We start from the raw sequence: 15,555 nt of genomic DNA, 5'->3' as shown, positions 1-15,555 counted from the left end.
CTAAAGTTTTCAAGAACATACTTTTGCTCCTTCTGGGTTTTTACAATTGAAATAGCAATGACTTCTTTGTAAAATTAGGGCTTAGCATCTTTACTGCTTTCCCATTCTCACCCACAGCTTCCCTACCCTGTCCTTCCAAAAGTTACAGCACAATTTTTGGCTATAAAAACTTTCACAATTGCCTTATTATATGAGTATATTTATACTTCTCCTTCACTGAGGCTGCTTGTGAATTATGGTTGCACTTCTTGTAATGAATTACCTGTATCATGTTTTTTTTTTAGTTTACTGTTCTGTGTGCTTGTCACTAATGTATCTCATGGGATAGACTCCTAAAACCTCTCAGTGTGGTCTTCATACTTCAGGTTCTTTCTTTCTCCTTGGGGAAGGCATCACTCCTGGGCACTTGGTTTTCCTTCTCTCCTCTGGTCTGCCTCCTCTAGTCCTGGTGCACGGCTGTCCCACTGGCAATTTCTTTCTTTTTTTATTCAAAATTTTACTATTTTTCCTTTGTGTTGAAAACATTTACTATCTACTCTCTTTGCAGTATTTTTAAGTATTAGAAGTAATACTTTGAAGTATTATTAACTAGTCACCATGTTGTATGTTATATCCCCATGACATATATTTTATAGCTGGAGGTTTGTCCTTTTTTCTTTTTAAAGATTTTATTTTTAAGTGATGTCTATACCCACCATAGGGCTGGAACTCACAACTCTGAGATGAGGAGTTGCATGCTCTTCTTACTGAGCTAGTCAGATGCCCCTGGAAGTTTGTACTTTTAACCTCTTTCATTTTTTTCCCCTATCCCCACTCCACCTCTCTATCCATAGGCTTGTTTTTAAGTGTTTAAAGTTTTTGTTTTTCAGATTCTATATATGAGTGAGATCATATGGTGTTTACCTTTCTCTACTTTAGTTAAAACTTAGTATGATGTCCTCAAGGCCCATCCATATTATTGGAGATGGCAAGATTGCTTTCTTTTTTATGGCATATAATATTCCACTGAATATAGGCACCACATTTTTTGTTTCCAGTCATCCATTGATGAACATTTAGGTTACTTCCATATCATGGTATTTGTGAATAGGGTGCATTGACCATGGGGGTGCATATGTCTTTTTGAGTTACTGTTTTCATTTCCTTCAAGTAATTACCCAGGAGTGGAATTGCTGGATCATGGTGGTTTCATTTTAATTTTTTGAGGACCCTCCATACTGTTTTTCATAATAGTTGTACCAGTTAAATTCCTGCCAACAGTAGGTAAGTGTTGCCTTTTTGCCACATTCTTGCTGACACTTATTATTTCTATTCCTTTTGATAAATATTCATTTTGATAGGTATGAGGTAACATCTCATTATGGTTTTTATTTTCATTTTCCTGGTGATTATTGATGGTGAGCATCTTTTCATGTACCCATTGGCCATCAGTATATCTTTCTTGGAAAAATGTCTGTTTAGATCCTCTGGCCATTCTTTTTTTTTTTTTTTTTTTTTTTATGATAGTCACAGAGAGAGAGAGAGAGAGAGGCAGAGACACAGGCAGAGGGAGAAGCAGGCTCCATGCACCGGGAGCCCGATGTGGGATTCGATCCCGGGTCTCCAGGATCGCGCCCTGGGCCAAAGGCAGGCGCCAAACCGCTGCGCCACCCAGGGATCCCCTCTGGCCATTCTTTAATTGGATTATGGGTTGTTAGTTGTTTTTTATTTTTGGCTGTTGAGTTGTATGAATTCTTTATATAGTGTGGCTATTAACCCCTTATCTGATAAATGATTTTCAAATATTTTCTCTCACTGATAGGTTGCTTTTTCATTCTGTTAGTGTTGTTTTTTTGTTTTTTTTTTTGTTTTTTTTTTTTTTTTTGCTGTGCAGCTTTTTAGTGTGATGTTGTTCCACTTGTTTAGTTTGGCTTTTGCTGCCTTTGCTTTTGTTGCCAAGTCCAAGAAATCATTGAGACCTGATGTCAAGGAGCTTACCACCTATGTTTTCTTCTAAAATTGTTGGGGTTTCAGGTTTTGGGTTCAAGTCTTTGATCCATTTTGAATTAATTTTTGTGTGTGGTGTAAGAAAGTGGTCCAGTTTCTTTCTTTGCATGTAGCTGTCCTGTTTTCCCAGTACCATTTATTGATGAGACTGTCCTTTCCTCATTGTATATTGCTGGCTTATTTGTCATAAAAGTCAATGATCATATAGGTATAGGTTTATTTCTGGGAGAATAGAAAGCTCTTTTGTTTATCCTCTTTCTCTTTTTTATTTAGTCTCCTTAATTCTAAACATTCTCCACTGGCTTTCTGAGAAAGGATAGAATGGATGTGTGGGAAATACCTTTTTTTGAGTTCTTATAAGTCCGAGGATATTTGAATTTTACCCTAGAATTACAGGATAGAAATAACTTTCTTTCAGAATTGAGGGCATTGTTTCATTGCTTTCCAGCATCCAGTGTTGCTGCTGAAGTCCCACACCATCTGATTCCTGATCCTTTGTATGTGACTTTTTTCTCTCTGAAGCTTTTAAGATCTTCTTATTCTTGGCATGAATTTTCATGGTAATGTACCTTAATGTGGGCTTTTTCTTCATTCTTTATAAAGGCATCTCCTCAGAAAGAGAAGATGTTGCAGCTGTTGCAACCAAGAAAAAACAGGATACTGTTAAAAAAGCAACATTCAGAAAACAAAAGCTCGGAAATGAACACTATGTCAGTAAAATTGGGAACTTCAGTAGAGAAAGAGCTGGACACTAAATTGGAGAAAATCTCCCTGGCGGGCTGAATGAAAGGACAGAGCAGAAGACAGACCAGAAAGAGAGAGTGAAGCAGAGACAAAAGAGCAGGGTGGGGCAGGAGAGTGAAGAGCAAAAAGGGAAGAGAGGAGCAGGAGAATGGGAGGGCATAGCAAACAAGGAGAAGTTAAGCATCAGTTCAGGAGAGGTTGCACCTGTTAATAATGAGGGGGGGTGTTTTAGTAAAAGGTAATAGAAAATGGAGGGAAAGAAATTAGAAAAGGAATAATATAAGATGATGTTTTAGAATTGAAGGACATAAGTTTTTGTCTCTTCTGCTAATAGCTTTTCTCAAAAGTCTGGTGTCCTTGGCCATATGTATTTAAGAATGAGCTGTTAAAAATCTGGGGGGAACGCCTGGGTGGCTCAGCAGTTGAGCATCTGCCTTTGGCTCAGGGCATGATCCCCGAGTCCTGGGATCGAGTTCTGCATCTCCCCGTATGGAGCCTGCTTCTCCTCCTGCCTGTGTCTCTGCCTCTGTCTGTGTGTGTCTCTCATGAATAAATAAATAAGATCTTAAAAAAAAAAAAAAAATCTGACTGGGACCTTTGAAGAGAGGGTGGGCCTTGTGTACTGGTTTGGGTCACAGTGAGGTGACTGGACAAGACTATTTGGGTATTTTGTTGCAACCCCTGAATGTCTGTATTTGCAGCCTATTCTTGGGCTGTCAGTTTCCCCAAAGAAGAATTCTTTAAACTCCTGCCTGGATGGGTAGAAGCTTGCTATGGCTCCCATAGGATGAGAGGCTAAGGAGTCTCACTATGTAGACTTTGACCTAAGTACCCATTTCCAGTAAGGTAGGGGACTTACCTTCTTCCTGTCGGCTGAGTTTTATATAAAGGTCTTAATTCTTTCTGATTCATTTCCTCCAGATAGTACACTTCTCATCTTCTGTGGGGACAGATAGAGGATTTGGAGTGCAGGGAGGGAGCAGGATCTGGGAGTGTAGTATTCTCTCCAAAGACTTGGAACCATTTCTTTAGTTGTTAGCCCCACTCCCTTACCCTCTCCTTCATGGTGACCAGGGCTTCTAATTTCTGAGCCTTTTGGGGACTGCTGAGAGAATCCACTTGTTTCTTTTTGGTCCCTGCTTGTCACAGATAAGGCAGAGAAAGCCAAAACCTGAGATAGTTTTTCACTTGTCGGTTTTCCTTCCAGAGTGTTGACAACTCTTCTTTGTTGCCATATCATTTCTCATCTTCTTTGTCCTGAGTTCATAACTTTTAACTTTAAACTTCATTTTGCGGGGATCCCTGGGTGGCGCAGCGGTTTAGCACCTGCCTTTGGCCCAGGACGTGATCCTGGAGACCCGGGATCGAATCCCACGTTGGGCTCCCGGTGCATGGAGCCTGCTTCTCCCTCTGCCTATGTCTCTGCCTCTCTCTTTCTCTCACTGTGTGCCTATCATAAATAAATAAAAGAAAAAAATAAAAAAAAAATAAACTTCATTTTGCTATATTTTTAGTGAGAGGCTTCATGAGGACATAGAGGTGAATGTACATAGAAATACTGACCTTAGAGAATTTGTTCATTTTGTCATTTGCGTGGCACTCTTGGTCTAGTACTCCTCTTGCTGCCAGAGATAGAGTAGTACAAACCTTCATGCCCTTCTGGAGAGTAAATTCCAGTAGTGAATTATCAAGATAAGTAAAGGTATAGCATGTTAGATAGTGAGATAGGTTAAGGAGAAATATTTTAAAGTTACGGGGTAAGAAGAATTGTGGGGAAACTTGTAATCTTTTGAGGTAGGCAGTCGGGAAGGCTTCTTTGGGAAGCCATTTGAGTAAAGGCCATAAAAAATGAGGGAGGGGAATGTGCAGTTATTTGGGGGGAGAAACTTATAGGCGGAAGGAGGAGTTGGAACAAGGGCTCTAAGGCAGCAGTGTGTGCAGCATATTTGAGGAAGAGCCAGGAGTGCCAGTGTGGCTGGATCTTACCGCAAGGGATTGGCTTTTCTACTATGAGGTTGGAGGGTTTTAAGCAGAGGCATCATGTGATCTAACTGACCTCATAGCAGAGCCATCGTGGCTGCTGTACCGAGAGTAGTCTGGGGGACAGCAAAGGCCAAGGCAGGAGGACCAGTTAGGAAGCTGTTGTAATTTTCCAAGCCACATGGAAGCTGTGAGTGGTTGGATTCTGGGTTTGCTAATGAATTGGGATCTGGGTTATGAGGCAGAGGAATAACAGATTATTTTAAGGCTCATGGCTCTCCAAGCTTTTGAAACTATAGAACTTTGGTCTCATAAATAGCATTGAGTCTATTGAATGAATTCTTAGCTAAACAGTAGCTGTAGACATACTTTAAATTATTTTAACTAACAAACCATTAACTCTTCTTTTTTAAAGCTCTTCACAGAATATGGTCGTCTGGCAATGGATGAAATTTTCCAAAAACCCTTCCAGGTAGAATGCTAACTATAAATGTAATTCATGTCTTTTGTTTTATTTTTGTTGTTGTTTTTTATTTTTTAAAGATTTATTTATTTATTTATTCATTCATGAGAGACACAGAGAGAGGCAGAGACACAGGCAGAGGGAGAAGCAGGCTCCATGCAGGGAGCCTGATGAGGGTCTTGATCCCGGGACTCCAGGATCACGCCCTGGGCCAAAGGCAGGCGCTAAACCGCTGAGCCACCCAGGGATCCTGAGAGTATTTATTTTAGAGAGAGGATGCATGCAAGTTGGGGAAGGGCAGAAAGGGAGAGAGAGAATCTCAAGCAGACTCCTTGCTGAATGGGGAGCCCCACATAAGCCTTGATCTCACAACCCTGAGATCATGACCTGAGTCAAACCAAGAGTTGGACCCTTTTTTTTTATTTTAATATTTTTTATTAAGGGCTATAAAAATATCCAGAAAGATAAATAAATGTGATGCAATGATATATGTCCTACTATGAAGAACTTTCAGTACATTATTTTTCTTCACAATGGCCTTCAAATCACAGGAGGCAGTGATTCCGTGCTATTTCCTCTTCTTTTATTACACACTGCAGAATTTCTGAATCAGTATCCCGCCCTTAGTCTTCTCATTTATAAATCAAATTCATTTTCAATCCATTGTTTAGAGGGAGCGTATTTTCTTCTGTTCCACAAAGAGGACTTTTGTTTTCACAATTGGGTCATAATGTAAGAGAGTGAGTTTCTCCCGTAGTCGGCTTCTCTTAGTGTTGAAGGAGTAACCTGTTCCAGCTTGGCTCAGCATTTTGACCAGAATGGTTTTTGACTTGCTCTTGGCAAAGGTGACCGTGGACAGGAACATGGTGACAACACCCCCGCAGTCTCCGAAACGGGCCCAAAATCGCTCCCAAGAGTTGGATCCTTAACCAGCTGAGCCACCCAGGCACCTCTTATGTCTTTTTTTAGTTCAGAGGTCAGCAGACTGCAGCCCACAGGCCAGATCAGGCTAGCAACCTGTTTTTATATGACCTGTGAGTTAAGAATGGTTTTTATGTTTTTAAGTGTTTGAAATCAGAAGAGTGATACTATTTCATGCCATGTGTGAATTAGCTGTGGACACTAACATTTAAATTTAGATAAAATGTTATTGGAACACAGCTACATTCATTTGTCCATAGCTGCTGCTTGTTACCACAGTCTAAAATACTTATTCTTAGGTCCTTTACAAAAGAGTTTTCTGGCCCCTGCTTTAGCTAATTGTTTCACAAGGATGAGAATGCGTAGTAATCTCAATAACATTAAAGGAGTTTTAAGTATTACTATTTAATTTAGTTTTCCTTTCTAACATTAAAAGTAGATCTGATTTTATGATTAGCTGGTACCCTGTTATTTTCTTGTCCTTTACCACATTTTTCATACTTGCCTTCAGAGCAGAGCCTTGAATTTAACATCTCCTCAATCTCTTCCTTCTGCTCTTATCAACCCATGGGAACAAAAATAGCCAATAGGATATATTCATCTTACATTTGACTTATACATGTCCTTCTAGTGTTTATAAGGTTTCTTTTTTTTTTTTAATTTTTATTTATTTATGATAGTCACACACAGAGAGAGAGAAGCAGAGACACAGGCAGAGGGAGAAGCAGGCTCTGCAGGGAGCCTGATGTGGAACTGAATCCTGGGACTCCAGGATCGCGCCCTGGGCCAAAGGCAGGCGCTAAACCGCTGCGCCACCCAGGGATCCCCAGTTTATAAGGTTTCTAAGAAGAAACCTTTACAGAAGAAATAAATCCTTCACAATTTTTTGCCTCCTTTGAAGAAGCTGGCACTAAAGAAATATTTCAGCTGTTTTTTTTTTTTTTTTTTAAGATTTTATTTATTTATTCATGGGAGACACGGGGGGGAGGGGAGAGAGAGAGAGAGAGGCAGAGACACAGGCAGAGGGAGAAGCAGGCTCCATGCAGGGAGCCTGATGTGGAACTCAATCCTGGGACTCCAGGATCACGCCCTGGGCCAAAGGCAGGCGCCAAATCGCTGAGCCACCCAGGGATCCCTCAGCTGTTATTTTGAAAATGCATTTATGCAGCTTTATAATATGTTCTTCTCTTTTCCTAAATAGACTCTAATGTTTCTGGTTCGAGACTGGAGTTTCCCTTATGAATACAACTATGGACTACAGGGAGGAATGTCCTTTTTGGATAAGCGTCTACAGGTTAGTAGAAATATAACCTTCTGAGGAATTACCTACAAGGAAAGTAGTGATAACTTTCTAATTTGCCTTTAGCCATAGTATTTAAAGCAGAGTATGGAAAATTATATTAAGTGTGTTAAATATTTAGGCATATTACCACACTGCTAGTATTCATGTAGGAGCGCAGAGCCTGGGTATGTAGTGCACAGGAATTGCAAGGAAGGACTCTGGCTTCAAAGGACTTTTGAAGGACTCCTGACTGGCCCAAACTTTGCTTGTGGTTTCCGTTTCACATTTTGCACCAGGTTCTATGTGTGTCTTTAGACTGGTGTATTCAGAACTTTAGTTCTGTTGTTGTTCTTCAAAATTCTCACTAGTTTTGGGGTAGATATAAACAAGCTTAACCTGTTCTCCAAAATTAAGGACAGGAGTCCTTTGTCGATCACTACTAACTTATTAGATCTTCTTCATGCCCACAAACCTTCCCTTGTTCTTCTGAAGTATTGTGCAATACTCTTTTTTTTTTTTTATTTATTCATGAGAGAGACAGAGAAAGAGAGAGAGGCAGAGACACAGGCAGAGGGAGAAGCAGGCTCCATGCAGGGAGCCTGACGTGGGACTTGATTCCGGGACTCCAGGCTCATGTCCTGGGCCGAAGGCAGGCGGTAAACAGCTGAGCCACCCAGGGATCCCCTATACTCTTTTTTAAAAAACTCTATAGTCCTGTTCTTTGATAGCTATAGAAGCCAAACCACGGTTAATCAAATGGATGCATTTATTGCTTCTAGGGTTCTGAGTTTTCTCATTGGACAAAACAGGTGGCTATAATCCATCAGAGTTGGGAAATCTTTCCTTTGTCCTATACTAGTGGTTCCTAGTGAAGAAAAACAAATGGCCCTTTGTAAATTGTTGGTCATCTTTGGCAGGTGAAAGAACATCAACATGAAGAAATTCAGAATGTCCGAAATCACATTCACTCATGCTTCTCCAATGTCACCTGCTTTCTTCTACCACATCCAGGACTCCAGGTGGCCACAAGCCCTGACTTTGATGGGAAATTGAAAGGTATGTTACAAATGATGTTATTTTAGACCTGTGATTCCATCTTTGGAATTAAATAGTGACCAAAAATTGTCAGTTATAACTTCAGCTAATGCTAATGCTTGAGAAGAATAGCATGTTCTCTTAGAGAGAATGGTATTTAGAGTCCACTTCAGTTTCTGCTTCTGCCTTACTGTGAGACCATTAGAGTTTACCTTAATTTTTCCATTTGAAATGGTGGTGGTAATATTCATTAATGAGCTTTGTAAGAGGCATGTTGTGATTGTTGGTGTTCAAGAGATAAAAGCGCTAAATGAAGGAGCACTAAACATTGGTCAGCTGATACTTATCAAGTACAGTTAACTTCCCAAAGAAAGGTAAGGTGATGCACAGCATGGCTATGTGTTTTTATCTTCTTTGTGATTAGCACAGAGCCTATTACTGAGTCATGTGTGAACATCAGGACTCTTGGATTCCATTATCTTATTTTCGTTCCTTATTCATTAAGACCTTAAGTCATTTAATACTTAGCCCTCAGTTTACACTTGTGAAACTAGCACTTTGTTTTGTTTTTATTATTTATTTATTTATTTATTTATTTATTTATTTATTTATTCATTCATTCATTCATTCATTCATTTATTTCATTCATTCATTCATTCATTCATTCATTCGTGAGAGACACAGAGACCTAGGTAGAGGGAGAAGCAGGTTTCTGCAGAGAGCCTGATATGGGACTTGATCCCAGGACCCTGGGATTCAGATGCTCAACCACTGAGCCACCCAGGTGCCCTAAACTAGCACTTTGCTTTATAAACTTAGCTGTTCAGGTTCCCGCAAAGTAGCAATAAAAATAGCTCCCATTTCTGGAGGCTCTGCTATACTCCCCGCCGTCCATCTGTTGGGGCTTCTGTAACAGTGCCATATTCTGGGTGGCTTATAAACAACAGAAATCTAGTTCTTATGCTTCTGGAGGCTAGAAGTCCAAGGTCAGGGTGCCAGCATGGTCAGGTGTCTTTCTGCTATTAGACTTCTGGTGGTATCCTCGTGTGGTGGAAGGGCTAGGGAACTGGGTCTCTTTTATAAGCCTGCTAGTGCCATTTACAAGGGCGCCAGCCTCATGGCCTAATCACCTCTTAGAGGCCCCACCTGCTAATACCATAGCCTTTAGGGGTTAGGGTTTCCACATACACATTTAGTGGGGATGCAAACATTCAGACCACAGGAGCACCAAGGCTGTACTGGTTTACCTTCCTACGTCATGTTCCCAGTGCTTCCATAAGCTGGTACCATCCTTTCCTTTCTCTGACACATGAAGAAACTGGCTTAGGAAAGTTTAGGAACTGCTCAAAGCACTCTGCTAATGAGTGTGGGGGGCAGAGATTCACATCTGTTTTTTTTTTTTTTTTTTTTTGTCCCAAGGTCATAGTGAGCTAAAATAGATGGTCTGTTATTTTAGGGAAATAATTTAGAGGGTTTAAAATGCTTAGTTTCCCGGAGAACTTGCCTTTTGAAGTGGGAGGTTTTCATAACCTTGTATTAAATATAAAATACATAATTTTCTATTTATTTGACTTATTTGATCCAAGAATGTTAATATACTTCAATTTAAGATTACATTCCAGCTGGCCTTCACGTTGCAGAAAAAACTGAGTTTGAGAGACTTACCTTTACTTTCTCTTTGGTCACTACATGATATTTTTATGTGGTTGGCAGCTTTCCTGAACAGGAAACTTCCAGAGTCTATTAGATGGCAATTCAGAAATCCAAGTGTGGGGTCTGGATTTTGAGAAAAATCTGCAGAGGCAACACTGGAGCTAGAACTTTTTACTTAAAAGCAGTTGCAAGTGACTTTTCTGAATGTAGTATATTAGAGAAAGTGGAGTGTGTAGGTAATGTGGTCCTTTAGGATTTTACCACTCTTTTTAGAAATACTTTACCAAACCTAAATTCAAGTTTGTTCATCACTGAGAGTGGAGGTGTCCAGGGCTGGATTCCTAAATGAGGATGCTGAGAAGGGGGTGGGTTATCATGACGTCCTTGTGTACTTGCTTCAGGGTGTTCTCAGGTTATCAGCTACAAACATACAAAATGGCATTCCTCTGTATTTTCAAGCATTTTAATGTTTAAAAACATTGTTTTTATAATTTTTATTTTATTCTTTTAAAAGATTTTATTGTATTTGAGACTGAGCAGGAGTCGGGTGAGGGGCAGAGAGAGAAGCAGACTCTCCACTGAGCAGGGGGCCAGGTGTGGGGCTCGATCCAATCACCCTGGGATCATGACCTGAGCCCAAGGCAAATCCTTAACCTACGGAGGCACCCAAAGGCCCCAAAACATTGTTTTAAAATTCACTTTTAGAGATGCCTGGGTGGCTCAGCGGTTGGGCTTTGGTCCGGGGCGTGATCCTGGAGACCCGGGATCGGGTCCTGCATTGGGCTCCCTGCATGGAGCCTGTTTCTCCCTCTGCCTGTGTCTCTGCCTCTCTCGCTCTCTGTGTCTCGAATGAATGAATGAATGAATGAATGAATGAATGAATAAATAAATAAATAAATAAATAAATCTTAAAAAAATTTCACTTTTATTATGTCATTCCAGGAAATAGGAAAAACTTGTTTTCTAACCCCAACTTCTGAAATTGTGTATCACTGTTGGGTGTGCATATTGTATCTGTTTCCTAGGACTGCTGTTACAAACCACCATAAACTGGACGGTTTAGGACACCAGAAATTTACTGCTTAAAAATTCAAGAGACCAGAATTGTGAAATCGTGGTGTCAGCATTGATTGCTTCTAGAGGAAGGAGATTCTCTTCTCTGAGGAGAATCTGTCTCCTGCTTCTCTTGTAGCTTCTGAGGTTTGCTGGCAGGCCTTGGCGTCCTTTGGCTTGGAGCTGCGTGTGTCACTCTGGTCTCTTTCATTACATGGCTGCCTTCTTTCTGTGTGTCTCTGTGTGTTCTCTCCTAAGTACACCATTGTTTAGATTTAGATCACCCCGTAATCCAGTATGATCTCAACTAGTTATATCTGTAATTTCCAAGTAAGGTCATGTCCTGAGATTCCAGGAGGACATGCATTTTGAGACGATACTGTTCAGTCCTGTATGTATTTAAAAATTATGGGAACACCTGAGTGGATCAGTGATTGAGCGTCTGTGTTCGGCTCAGGATGTGATCCTGGGGTCCTGGGATTGAGTCTCACATCGGGTTCCTTGCATAGAGCCTGCTTCTCCTCCCTCTTCCTATGCCTCTGCCCCTCTCTCCATGTCTTATGAATAAAGTGTCTCATAAATAAAATTATTATTATTATTATTATTTTTTAAATTTTTGCTCATTATCAGAAACTGTTTAATAGAATCCTAGGGCTTGCTTTTTTTTTTTTTTTAATATTTATTTATTTATTTATTCACTCAGAGAGAGTGAAGAGAGAGGCAGAGACACAGGCAGAGGGAGAAGCAGGCTCCATGCAGGAAGCCCGATGTGGAGCTCGATCCTGGGTCTCCAGGATCACACCCCGGGCTGCAGGCGGCGCTAAACCGCTGTGCCACCGAGGCTGCCCTCATAAATAAAATTAAATAAAATTGGGATGCCTGGGTGGCTCAGCGGTTGAGCCATCTGCCTTTGGCTCAGGGTGTGATCCCGGAGTCCCAGGATCAAGTCCCACATCAGGCTTCCTGGATGGAGCCTGCTTCTTCCTCTGCCTATGTCTCTGCCTCTCTGTCTTTCATGAATAAATAAATAAAATCATTAAAAAAAAAGTATGAACAGCTTTCAGCTTTTTTTTTTTTAATTTTTAAAATTTATTTATTCATGAGATACACAGAGAGAGGGAAAGAGAGGCAGAGACACAGGGAGAGGGAGAAGCCGGCCATGCAGGGAGCCTGACGTGGGACTCAATCCTGGGTTTCCAGGATTATGCCCTGGGCCAAAGGCGGGTGCCAAACTGCTGAGCCACCCAGGGATCCCCGTAAACAGCTTATCAGTAAATATTCAGTGTGCTGATTTTCCTATTGTATTTATAAAATAGGGAACAAATTATGTATAAGGAGCTATTAGTCTCATAATTATGTACTATTTGCTTCCCTTATTCATCATTGAACTTTAAAACACATTTATGGGGTTAAAATCTTACTCTTTTACATGAAAATGAAGTCCCATAGGAAGAAGTACAAATGGTCAGTATATACTCATGAAAATACATGTAGCATCACACTAACTGAGAAAGTGCAAGTTTATTGGTACAAATTCATTGTTTTTATAGATAATTTTCAGAATTTAAAATGTTTATATCCTTTGATCCAGTATTTCACTTTTAAGAAAGTATCTTAAGGAACTGTCCAAATAAGTAGGTAAAAATATATGGCTAATGATATATTTTTACTGTAGCATTATTATACTAGGGAATAATTAGAAACAACTTAAATGAGTGTTTTTGAAAGATTGGTTAAATTATGGTACATTTGTACTTTTAAAAATTTATTTTAAAAGTTATTTAAAGTCTTTTTTTTAAGAGAGCAGGGAGGAAGGAGAGAGAGAGAATCCCAGGCAGACTCCATGCTTTGTGTGGAGCCAAACACAGGGCTCAGACTCATGACCCTGAGATTATGACCTGAGCTGAAATCAAGAGTCAGATGCTTAACTGACTGAGCCACCCAGGCACCCCTCCCTAGATAGATAGATGGATCTGTGTTTGCATAGATGTGTATGATATACTAAATGTAAAAAAGTTGCATAGTAGCATATGTTGTGTGATCCTATTTATTTAAAAATATATTTATAATTATGTTTTTATTTTTAAAAATTATTTATTTGAGAGAGCAGAGCATGTGAGATCATGAATGGGGGGGTGGTAGGGTTAGAGGGAGAGGGAGGAGAAGCAGGCTGTCTGCTGAGCAGGGAGTCAGACTTGGGGCTTGATCCCAGGACCCTGAGATCATGACCTGAGCTGAAGGCAGACACTTAACTGACTGAGCCACCCAGGTGCCCCTAAATCTTTTATTTTAAAAACAATTATATTGGGCTGCCTGGGTGGTTCAGTCAGTTAGCCGTCTATCTTTAGCTCAGGTCATGATCTCGCGGTCTTGGGATCGAGCTCTGCATCTGGCTCTCTGCTCAGTAGTGGGTCTGTTTCTCCCTCTCCCTCTGTGATCTTTCTCACTTTTGGTCTCTCTCAAATAAATAAATCTTTAAAAAATAATAAAAATTTTTAAATTTGAAAAATAAAAATTTCCTCTTTTGCTTTATTTAAAAATATATTTATATTCTGCCTTGTGTGTCAATTTTAGGAACTATAGTCCTTAGGAGGATTGTTCATAAAGAATTTTTATTAGCTCTGCAAAGGTTTGTGTACTTTTTAGAGGCTTTGCAGAGGACTATTTTGTAATTTTAGGGAACCTTTTAAACAGGGTATTAAAGGATTTTGAGTGAAGCATATATTGGAGCTAAATAGCAAATAGTTGGTGACTTGGAGTATTTGGCAAGTACTTGATTGAGAACCACATAAACTTTATTGTGGGGGACGTAAATAGAGCTGATGTATTTTTCAAAATTAAAGAAAATGCCTACATGTTGTCTCTTCTTAAGTATATACTTGTATGATGACTTAGGTTGAGATCCTGCAAGCCCATTCCATATAACCCAGAAAAGACAAGAGTAGCTTGAGAGCAGTTAGGGCTAATTTGTAGAAAGACCTTAATGTAATTACTTTAGAACATCTGAATTTAATAAAAGCTACATTTTCTACAAATGTTCTCCTGAATACTCAGGAATTATTTTAGTGATTTTATTTTACGATATATGTATGTGTGTGTATATATATATTTTTTTTTCAAAGAATGACCATTTATTCAGAGGTGAACACTTGCCAAACACTGTCTTAGTTTTGATATAATCGCTGCTCAACTGCTGCTTCCTGTTAGCTAGGTTAGCTCACTTTCTTTCTTTTTTTTTTTTTTTTTTTTAATTTATTTATTTATGATAGTCACAGAGAGAGAGAGAGAGAGGCAGAGACACAGGCAGAGGGAGAAGCAGGCTCCATGCACCGGGAGCCCGATGTGGGATTCAATCCTGGGTCTCCAGGATCGCGCCCTGGGCCAAAGGCAGGCGCCAAACCGCTGCGCCACCCAGGGATCCCAGGTTAGCTCACTTTCGAGACCCCTTTGATCAGACACAGATGACTGTGTCACACCATAAAGACAACTGTCATCTACATATTTTCTAGAGCAGAGATACCAAATGCAGTAACCCCTGAATTGTTTGGCTAGAAATTTAACAGAAGAGTTGTAGGGCACAATCTTCTTTGAAACCATGAGATTTTAAGATTGTCAGAAGATAATTCCTACCTATTCTGAGTCTAAAACTAGTGTTTTGGTATAGCCTTCAATAAAAGCATTAATAGCGGAGGATGTGTTAAATCTGGATAAAACCGAGTATTGGCAGGGATCCCTGGGTGACTCAGCGGTTTGTTTGGTACCTGCCTTTGGCTCAGGGCATGGTCCTGGGGTCCCTGGATCAAGTTCCACATTGGGCTCCCTGCATGGAGCCTGCTTCTCCCTCTGCCTGTGTCTCTGCCTCTCTCTCTCTCTGTGTCTCTCATGAATAAATAAATCTTAAAAAAAACCAAAACCAAACAAACAAAAAACTGAGTATTGGAACAATCTGTGGTTTCTAGATTATGCCAGTTCCTGAGTGAAATATTTTTGAAGCTCTTAGTCTTTCAGTATGATAAAAGTTGAAACCATAAAAACAGGCTTTTTTTTTTTTTTTGAATAGGTAATACATTCACATGTTTAAAATCCCAAAAAGGATTAGAAAGTATTTAGTGAGAAATTAGTCTGTCTTCTATTTTTTTTAGGCTTCCAGAGTTTCTTGAGGATGTGCAAGCAAATATGAATATATACAGAATAGCATAGTATGTATACTATTTTATTGTCTTTCACTCTAAGTTATAAAGAATTTATCCCACTTTTTTCTTGAAATTTTGTAGTTTCATTTTTCACATTATAATTTATGATCGAGTTTAGATCCATCTTATTTTCTGAGTGGCTACCCATTTGTCCCTAAAGTATTTATTGAATAGTCCAACTTCCCCCACTGGTTGAAATGTCACCTTTTGCCTATATTAAGCCACTAATCAATGTGTAATATGGG

The 15,555-nt window shown here is 39.8% G+C and overlaps 1 protein-coding gene and 1 pseudogene across 4 annotated transcripts in view; one reads left to right on the top strand and one right to left on the bottom strand.

The window, feature by feature from the left end:
- The window catches only part of ATL3 (atlastin GTPase 3), a 56,968-nt gene that overhangs the window by 28,503 nt on the left and 12,910 nt on the right, over positions 1 to 15,555 (top strand). For all 4 annotated transcript variants that reach the window (XM_072789608.1, XM_072789609.1, XM_072789606.1 and 1 more), the window contains exons 6-8: positions 5,126 to 5,182; positions 7,296 to 7,388; positions 8,294 to 8,432. In XM_072789608.1, coding sequence (XP_072645709.1) covers positions 5,126 to 5,182; positions 7,296 to 7,388; positions 8,294 to 8,432 — 289 coding nt within the window. The remainder of the gene's footprint in view (positions 1 to 5,125; positions 5,183 to 7,295; positions 7,389 to 8,293; positions 8,433 to 15,555) is intronic.
- LOC140612336 (large ribosomal subunit protein bL33m pseudogene) lies at positions 5,586 to 6,085 on the bottom strand (annotated as a pseudogene).

The sequence above is a fragment of the Canis lupus genome, chromosome 21 (genome assembly GCF_048164855.1).
Source record: "Canis lupus baileyi chromosome 21, mCanLup2.hap1, whole genome shotgun sequence".
Classification (NCBI taxonomy): Eukaryota; Metazoa; Chordata; class Mammalia; order Carnivora; family Canidae; genus Canis; species Canis lupus.
Note: the sequence above shows the minus strand (reverse complement) of the source record. Positions and strands in the feature narration are given on the sequence as shown.